At 45.8% G+C, this 10,162-nt stretch overlaps 1 protein-coding gene across 2 annotated transcripts; it reads right to left on the minus strand.

The window, feature by feature from the left end:
- Positions 1-1,229: 1,229 nt before the first annotated feature.
- On the minus strand, positions 1,230-4,511 carry LOC119291251. 2 transcript variants are annotated; one of them, XM_037569980.1, is made up of 2 exons: positions 4,325-4,511; positions 1,230-2,321 (listed from the first exon to the last, which is right to left on the minus strand). In XM_037569980.1, the coding sequence occupies exon 2, from the start codon at positions 2,280-2,282 to the stop codon at positions 1,503-1,505; it is 780 nt and encodes a 259-aa protein (XP_037425877.1). In that variant the 5' UTR covers positions 2,283-2,321; positions 4,325-4,511; the 3' UTR covers positions 1,230-1,502. The 2 variants fall into 2 exon arrangements, with proteins under 2 accessions (XP_037425877.1, XP_037425876.1); XM_037569979.1 differs by having other exon boundaries at positions 1,230-2,329; positions 4,325-4,510.
- Between the last annotated feature and the right edge of the window lie 5,651 nt (positions 4,512-10,162).

The following is a 10,162-nucleotide window of genomic DNA, read 5'->3' on the forward strand; positions in this document are numbered from 1 at the left end:
AGCTGCCAGGAACGAAACGTCGTTGTTAAATTTATGCCGTTGTGAATTTTTAACGGGATCATGTGATTCTTCTGTGTTGTTTATTACCTTTACGTTTTTGTTTAATTTATTCTATCGTGAATCTTTTATGGGATCATGTGATTCTTCTATGTTGTTTATTACCTCAACGAGCACTCGTGAACGCTCACGAGCTTAACAAGCCCATAACGAACCGAGCTGAACAGACATTTTCACTCTTTAATATTAACGAGCTTAATGATAACAACCTTTTGATAATGAGCTTAATGATAATGAGCCAAACAAGCCGAGCAGCTCGTTAATCCAGCCCTACAAATCATACCCCTCGCACGAGGTCATCCGAGTCCACCTTCGAATGCTCCATTGACAGAGGCGAAGCAAGGCTCGGGCATAGCTTCAGAACCTCGGTCATGATATGCAGCACCAGAGCCACGACACAGGGATAAGGCAGACATGGATTGGGAGTTGTCCCGAACACGAGTACGAGGGGAGAAACAACCACATAGCTCTGCTCTTTGGCACAAGAAAGGGCGTGCTCAAAGCAACCTTCACCCAACGCAGAACACTCCCGACACGTGCCAGCAAGCCTTCTAACTGCTCATTCTAAGCTGCCAGAGTAGACTGTAGCATCACATCAGACAGGGTTTTGCCGAACCGGATACAACCGGACACCCAAGACCCACGACGGAAGCGCCATGGAGGGGAGTGCAGATTCCGTCACACCCTCACAAGTCACATGAAGCCAGAGCTTGACGATGCTCCGTGCCGAGGCGGGTGCATGCGGCACAACAAGGCATGCAAGTGAGTTGAGTACACGCCTAGTTGCGTAGCAGATCCATAATCTTATCAGCGTGTTATTGGTTCTTCGTGCTTTCTACGAGCCAAAGCATGTGTAGCTGCATCTATCTAAACAAAAACATGTGTAGCGGCCGGACCGCACACGCTGGGACAGGGCTGATGGATTTGCAATTTAGTGTAGGCGTTCTCCGCAACAGATTGGTGGGAGTCGAGAGTATTTGTCAGGGCCAAGGACCGTGGCCAACATGCCGATCCGGCCCAAGTTTGGTTGGGCAAGTCCGAGAAGGCGGACGTCTCCGGCACCGAACTTCGACATGCGGATGCTATGTCCCAAACGAAGAATCAGTACCCAAAATGTAAACAACTGTATGAGAACATCGCAACGCAAGCATTCCCGAAAGAGCGGCAAAACATGGTAAAAACACCTGACCATAACAAAAGGAAAGTTACAAAGGTTGGGGCACTCATGAACAAGAACAACATTTCAATGAGCAGACAGTTACAGCAAACCACAGCCTCAAAAGGCCAGAGCAGAAAAGGGGAAGAAAAAACAAGGAGCAGAAAAGGGCAATCTATACAGTGGCCATAACAGCAAAGCGGTGCCATGGATGGAACAGATATCCAAAGCTTTGTTTCACCTTTCACAAAGCTACATAAACTGTACTTACATTTCAGAACAGCGCGGCTCAAGTGAATATCTCTCTCACGAGCCAGTCCAAGGTGGGATAAGCAAAGTAGAGGATCAGAAACGACGGCAGCGCAAACAAAAACGTGACAAGGACGTACAGGAGCAGAACCGCGGCGCTGGCAGGGACGGCGTAGAGAACTATGAGGAGGAACATTATCACGAGCGGGAACTTGGCAGTCAGCTGCACGAAGCACACCATGAGCTTTTGGAGAGACACGCTGGCAGTGTTGGAGGTGTTGGCAGCGGCATTTCTATCTCTGGCAGAAGAGGTCTCTGCTCGTGCCGTAGGGGTTCTTCGGTGGTGTTGACTGGAACTGGTGCCACCACTGGAGGGACATACTGATTGGCGCTCTTCATGACCAGAGGAATGGAACTTTGCTCTGTCACCATTCATGCTCTCAACCATCCAGAGCAGAAAGTAGTTCTTACGTGGGAACTTGAGGTTGCCTTTGTACACCAGCCGGAAAGATAATAGGTTGCACCAAGGACATGAGACAAAGAGAGGCAGCTGGATAGGAAGGGTTGGGAACTTGACAACAGCCCACTGAAGACCTAGGATGCAGTTCTTGCACATTGTGTGACCACACCACAAGACATAAGGAACGTTCTCTACGATGTTGAAGGATTCGCAGCATATTGGGCATTCAAGGCCTTCCTCTCGACTTGCACATGAAGAACCATCGTCATCAGAGCAATCAGGATTGGATAGGCTGCCTTTTGATGGTTGCACCCTTTTCTTTATGCTTCCAGCTATGGCATTTGATGCAAAACTCCACATCTTGAATGAGGAAGAGCTGGTACACTATGTTTTGTGCATCTGCAGTTCTGATGTACAGCAGAAAATCAGAATGCCTCACAAGCGAATAATACCATACTTACATAGGGGAAATACAAATTTCTCCAGTAAAACTGACCACAACTATTTATGCTGAGCGAAAAAAAATTAAGTGTGAAATGCTCTCACAAATGAAATAAAGCCAGCAGTCTATAAAAACATCAAGTAAACAACCAATTGACCAGGCAGGCAATGAGTCATATTAACTACATAATCATGTTTCTTTTTCTAACAATATAATACAGTTTCCCTGTGTACTGGCAATTTCAGAAACCACATAACAAACACAGAAATGCTGAGAGTGCCAAGCGATGTTACTGACTGCATATGTATCTACTTTAGTCGAGAGTAGGGACTAATGATGTGTGGCCTAGTTGATTAGGTAGCGATTTTCTCAGTCGGCTTTGTAGCTACCCTGAGTCAGTACTTATGTACAGACTTTCCAGTACATAAAAAATCTAATAGATAAATTGACAAGAACTGCAGTATCTATAGAAGGTGAAACTCGGCAAGCAGGATTCATGCGGGAAAGTTATTGTAAACATTCTTACTGCTGGAAACTTATCGTGAAGGAGCATCATTCACTAGTTTTAGATAAGAACTGTTTAGACAAACTACATGTGTGCTATCACATGGCCTCAGTGCTTTTTAAAACAGTTAATTATCACTAATGTACTAACATATAAACTAGAAGAAACTACCCAAGAGTTCCAAAATCATGGTAAATTAACTGGGGAGATCCACTATGGATTATGCAAGAGATCATCTAAGCCTACTGCACATTAATGGAAAATAAATATTATCAATACATTGTTTTAACCCGCTCGGTAAAGCCTACACAGGACTAGCTGCGAATTAAGGACTTGTTTGGATCCTAGGCAAGAATAGTTATAGCCTTGCCGGGCAAGGCTAGGTGTTTGGAACTGTTCAAATATCTTAGCTTTTGTGGGCCAGCTAGCTTGGATGGGCTACAAAAACCTTGAGATCAGGAGAGCCAAATCGGCTCGCTTCCGATGGCAAACTTTTCGCAAAGAAAACCAACGACCCACTCCTGACAACAGTTTCACACGGCAAGGCTGGTAAGCAAAAGCTGTCTAGCTGAGCTATTGCCCAACTAAGCATCCCTAAACAGAACTATGGGAGGATCAAACAAATCCTACAAAGTCTACACATGGCTTACTCATCATTTAATAGTTGCAATAAGAAGAATGCTTAGTGGTCAAAGGAAAAAATTGCTTCTTCGGAACATAAATTCGAAAACATAGGACTACAAGTCTAGTTCAGCCCTACATGATTTATATGAAAGCAATAGCAGGTTCTGAGTTGATGCTAATACACCCCAATTGAGCTGTTTAATTGTATCGCAATGAACACGGCAATTCTTAAGCAAAGATATGATTTCTTGCTTTCAACCAGCTTAGGAAAATAAAATAGTCATTTGCATCATGACAGGTTCGCAATCATACGGTATCCAGAGCCTAATAAAGCCTATGACTCCTCAAACAGGTTCAGTTAGAGATAGTTTCTAGTGGACTCGACCAAGCCCTGCTTAGATAATCGAGTCTATATATGCCCTACCTTCTAGAAAATGTCATCAGACCCAAAAATCCAGAGAAGGTATCAGTCACGCAATTCCCATGGAATTACAACACTATACGGCCTACTGGTTACTCACTCCTCGGCTTCAGGCTACAAACCATCTGTCTTTATCATCGTGCAAGGCATAGAGATTTCACCAACCATCGTTTTATAATATATTTTTTCCCAATCGGACATTTCGTGCCTACAAACAGCCATGGAAATCCCCAAATCGGCGAGGTCTCCACCCGAAGCGCCCTACGGTAAAAGGAGGACCAAAAGCCCAGGTTCAACCACGCATCTGGTCACGAGAGACACCTAACATCACGAACGCGCGGGCAGGAGCCGGAAACGAATCGGGACAAATCGCTTGGGAGGGTTACGGGCGGGGGAAGTCGGTGGCTTACCAACGAGGTCGCGGATCTCCGTCCGCGCAGCGCAGGGGCGGGCGGGGGACTCCGCGGGAGATCGGTTGTGGTGTGCTAGAAGGCGGTCATCCCGGCGGCGGCCGCCGCGTCGAGGGGGGCGACAGAGTGGGGAGTGGCGGTCGGGTGGAGACGATGGGAGAGGGGTGGAAGATGGCCGTCCCACCTGTTGTTGATTTCTTTCTCCCGTACGTTCGGGTAACTCGCTAGGGCGCAGTATATCTGGCCCGCTCGTTTTCCTTTCGATGGCTTGGATGACGCCACGTTTGCATCTAAAGGAACTTGTTTCTCTGTTGTTATCTATCTTTGTTTGCTCTGGAAAACTTGGTGATCAGATGAGCATAAATAAAGATAAGTATGGCGAGCTGTCCAAAGGCATAAGCATTGGCGGTGCACCCATGCTGTAGGTACATCTCATTTTCTTCGAGAAGGAAAAAGGAAGATATGTCGTGTCATGCCTTTTGCTCTTGACAAAAAGTCCCAATCCAAATCATGTAAGAGCAACTCCAACCCGCCGATCCAGACGGCGATTTTGTCCGCTTTTCGTTCGTTTGGGTCGGACCGGCAGACGTCCACGTCCGTTTTTGCGTTTGGGTAGGCGTATGCGCCCAACGCTAGCCCGACCCACTTTGACGGCGCGCGGGAAAAGAAAGACCATAAATATTTTAAACATAGAACAAACATTAATTAAACATTAAAGCCAGCCACGAAGGCCGGCGAGAGTCCACGCGTCCATATTACATTAATTGGACATAAAAAAATCAAACTAAGAGGGCGCCGCTGCCTTAGGCGTCCTCGTCGGCGGCGTCGGGGCCGGTGAGGTCGATCAGCGTCGGCGCAGGGCCGGCCTAGGGGAATGTCGTGTTCCAGACCACGGCGATGTTGGCCGCTACGGAATGTGCCACCGCGGCATGTGCCTGTCGTGCCTCCTCCTCCGCCTCGCGCTGCTCCTCCTCGGCGTCGCGCTCCAGCTGCTCGAGGTACTCGCCCTCGCGGCGCTCCTCGGTCAGCCGTCGCTGCCGCCAGTGCTCGAGGTACGTCGCCTCCTGCACCAGCGTCACCCACATCCTGATCGGCGGGGCGCTCACCCACTCGCTCACTACTCTCGTCCAAGAGTAGCGCTCGATGGGGGTTGGTTCCGGCTCGGCCTTGACTGGGGACGGCGGGGCCAGTGGTGGCACGACGCAATCGCCGACCGCGGACAGCGCCATGGCCTCCGCCATGCTCGCCTCGAACGCTGCCTCCTCCTCCTCCCTGCGTCGCTCCTCCTCCTCGCTCTCCTGGAGGACAACCGCCATGGCCGCCTGGTAGGTGGCCTCCACCTCCTGGTCCTCGTCGCGTACGACGATGGGCGGCGACGTGGAGCTACGGGAGGCGGCGACGGGGAGCTACGGGAGACTTGGCGCACGCCGCGCTACTTGACCTCCTCGTGCTCGAAGGCAAACCAACACGCCCAATAGGGCGAGTCGGCGTCGTAGGCGGAGTTGTGGCGCTGCTCTGCCATCAGCAGTGCCTGCCGGCGTCGCACCTCCTCCGCGTGCGCCCTTGCCGACCGCGGCACCGCCGACACTGAGATCCTCTCCGGATTCAAGTGCCAGTCATGCGGCAGGGTGATGTCGGGGTAGGGGAGAGGGACGCGGTGCTGCCAGTGCCACTCCGCCTGATGCACTGGCATGCTCACGCGCTGCCTCGGCCGGCGGGAAGACGCCGGCGGAGGCGGGGAGAGGCGGGGAAGAGGGGTGGCGGGGGCCTTGCCCTTGGCTTTGTCATTGCCATTGCCGGAGAAGAAGCCCATCATGTCAAGGTGTGATATGTCCATTTTGCATCATGCTTTTATATTGATATTTATTGCAATATGGGCTGTTACTACATATTATGTCACAATACTTATGCCTTTTCTCTCTTATTTTACAAGGTTTACATGAAGAGGGAGAATGCCGGCAGCTGGATTCTGGGCTGGAAAAGGAGCAAAATATTAGAGACCTATTCTGCACAACTTCAAAAGTCTTGAAACTCCATGAAAGTCAGTTTTGGAATTTATAAAAAATATTTGGCGAAGAAAGCACCAGAGGGGGGTCACCCTCTGTTCACGATGGTGGGGGGCACACCCTACCCCCCTGGGCGCGCCCCCTACCTCGTGGGCCACCTGGAAGCACCCCGATGCCCATCTTCTCGTATAAGGTGTCTTTTACCCTGGAAAAAATCATAAGGAAGCTTTCGGGATGAAGCGCCTCCATCTCAAGGCGGAACCTTGGCGGAACCAATCTAGGGCTCCGGCGGAGCTGTTCTGCCGGGGAAAGATCCCTCCGGGAGGGGGAAATCGTCATCACCATCAATCCTCTCATCGGGAGGGGGTCCATCAACATCAACATCTTCACCAACACCATCTCCTCTCAAACCCTAATTCATCTCTTGTATCCGATCTTTGTCTCAAAACCTCAGATTGGTACCTGTGGGTTGCTAGTAGTGTTGATTACTCCTTGTAGTTGATGCTAGTTGGTTTATTCGGTGGAAGATCATATGTTCAGATCCTTTATGCATATTAATACCCCTTTGATTATGAACATGAATATGATTTGTGAGTAGTTACGTTTGTTCCCGAGGACATGGGAGAAGTCTTGTTGTAAGTAATCATGTGAATTTGGTATTCGTTCGATATTTTGATGAGATGTATGTTGTCTCTCCTCTAGTGGTATTATGTGAACGTCGACTACATGACACTTCACCATTGTTTGGCCCTAGAGGGAGGCATTGGGAAGTAATAAGTAGATGATGGGTTGCTAGAGTGATAGAAGCTTAAACCCTAGTTTATGCGTTGCTTCGTAAGGGGCTGATTTGGATCCATATGTTTCATGCTATGGTTAGGTTTACCTTAATTCCTCTTTCGTAGTTGTGGATGCTTGCGAGAGGGGTTAATCATAAGTGGGATGCTTGTCCAAGGAAGGGCAATACCCGAGCACCGGTCCACCCACATATCAAATTATCAAAGTACCGAATGCGAATCATATGAGCATGATAAAAACTAGCTTGACGATAATTCCCATGTGTCCTCGGGAGCGCTTTCCTTTATACGAGAGTTTGTCCAGACTTGTCCTTTGCTACAAAAAGGATTGGGCCACCTTGCTGCACCTTGTTTACTTTTGTTACTTGTTACCCGTTACGAATTATCTTATCACAAAACTATCTGTTACCGATAATTTCAGCGCTTGCAGAGAATACCTTACTGAAAACCGCTTGTTATTTCCTTCTGCTCCTTGTTGGGTTCGACACTCTTACTTATCGAAAGGACTATGATAGATCCCCTATACTTGTGGGTCATCAAGACTCTTTTCTGGCGCCGTTGCCGGGGAGTGAAGCGCCTTTGGTAGGTGGAATTTGGTAAGGAAAATTTTATAGTGTGCTGAAATTTACTATCGCTTGTTACTATGGAAAATAATTCTTTGAGGGGCTTGTTCGGGGTATCTTCACCCCGACCAGTAGAGCAAAGAGTTGCTCCTCAACCTACTAAACCTACTGAAAGTGTTTACTTTGAAATTCCCTCGGGTATGATAGAGAAACTGCTAGTTAATCCTTTTACAGGAGATGGAACACTACATCCCGATATGCACCTAATCTATGTGGATGAAGTTTGTGGATTATTTAAGTTTGCAGGTATGGCTGAGGATGTTATCAAGAAGAAGGTCTTCCCTTTATCTTTGAAGGGAAAGGCATTGGCATGGTTTAGGCTATGTGATGATATTGGATCATGGAACTACAACCGATTGAAATTGGAATTTCATCAGAAGTTTTATCCTATGCATCTGGTTCATCGTGATCGTAATTATATATATAATTTTTGGCCTCACGAAGGAGAAAATATCGCTCAAGCTTGGGGAGGCTTAAGTCAATGTTATATTCATGCCCCAATCATGAGCTCTCAAGATAAATCATTATTCAAAAAATTTATGCTCGGCTTTCTCTCAATAATCGCTCCATGCTCGATACTTCTTGTACTGGTTCTTTTATGATGAAGACTATTGAATTCAAATGGGATTCATTGGAAAGAATTAAACGCAACTCTGAAGATTGGGATCTCGACAAAGGTAAGGAGTCAAGTATAACACCTATGTTTGATTGTGTTAAATCTTTTATGGATACCGATGTTTTTCGTGAATTTAGCACTAAATATGGACTTGACTCTGAGATAGTAGCTTCTTTCTGTGAATCATTTGCTACTCGTGTTGATCTCCCTAAAGAGAAGTGGTTTAAATATCATCCTACCATTGAAGTAAAAGTAGTTGAACCTATTAAAGTTGAAGAAAAGACTATCACTTATAATGTTGATCCTATTGTTCCTACTACTTATATTGAGAAACCACCTTTCCCTATTAGAATAAAGGATCATGCTAAATCTTCAACTATGGTTCGTAAGAGTAATGCTAAAACACCTACACCTCCTGAGCAAATTAAAGTTGAACCTAGTATTGCTATGGTTAAAGATCTCTTGGTCGATATGGGCATGTTATTTACTTCTGTGATGAAGCTGCTAGAATTGCTAGACCCAATACTAAACATAAACATAGACCTGTTGTTGGCATGCCTGTTGTTTCTGTTAAAATAGGAGATCATTGTTATCATGGCTTTATATGATATGGGTGCTAGTGCCAGTGCAATACCTCATTCCTTATACAAAGAAATTATGCATGATATTGCACCTGCTGAGATAGAGGATATTGATGTTACAATTAAGCTTGCCAATAGAGATATTAGTTCACCAATTGGGATTGTTAGAGATGTTGAAGTCTTGTGTGGGAAAGTTAAATATCCTACTGATTTTCTTGTTCTTGGTTCCCCACAAGATGACTTTTGTCCCATTATATTTGGTAGACCCTTCTTGAATACTGTTAATGCCAAGATAGATTGCGAAAAAGATATTATTACTGTTGGTTTAGGGGATATGTCTCATGATTTTAATTTTGCTAAATTCCATAGACAACCCCGTGATAAAGAATTTCCTAGTAAAGATGGAATTATTGGTCTTGCTTCTATTGCCGTGCCTCCTAATGATCCTTTAGAACAATATTTGCTAGACCATGAAAATGATATGTTTATGAATGAAAGAAGGGAAATAAATGAAGTATTCTTTAAACAGGGACCCATTTTGAAACACAACTTGCCTATTGAAATCCTAGGGGATCCTCCTCCACCCAAGGGTGATCCCGTGTTTGAGCTTAAACCATTACCTGATACTCTTAAATATGCTTATATTGATGAAAAGATGATATATCATGTTATTATTAGTGCTAACCTTTCAGAGCAGGAAGAAGAGAAATTATTGAAAACTCTGAAGAAGCACCGTGCTGCTATTGGATATACTCTTGATGATCTTAAAGGCGTTAGCCCCACTCTATGCCAGCACACAATAAAACTGGAGAAAGACGCTAAACCAGTTGCTGATCACCAACGATGGTTAAACCCTAAGATGAAAGAAGTGGTGAGAAATGAAATACTAAAGCTTCTGGAGGCAGGTATAATTTATCCTGTTGCTAATAGTCAATGGGTAAGCCCCGTCCATTGTGTCCCTAAGAAGGGAGGTATTAATGTTGTTCCTAATGATAAAGATGAATTGATCCCACAAAGAATTATTATAGGTTATAGAATGATAATTGATTTTCGCAAATTGAATAAAGCTACTAGAAAAGATCATTACCCTTTACCTTTTATTGATCAAATGCTAGAAAGATTATCCAAACATACACATTTTTGCTTTCTAGATGGTTATTCTGGTTTCTCTCAAATACTTGTGTCAAAAGAGGATCAGGATAAGACCACTTTTACTTG

This window comes from Triticum dicoccoides, chromosome 4B (genome assembly GCF_002162155.2).
Source record: "Triticum dicoccoides isolate Atlit2015 ecotype Zavitan chromosome 4B, WEW_v2.0, whole genome shotgun sequence".
Classification (NCBI taxonomy): domain Eukaryota; kingdom Viridiplantae; phylum Streptophyta; class Magnoliopsida; order Poales; family Poaceae; genus Triticum; species Triticum dicoccoides.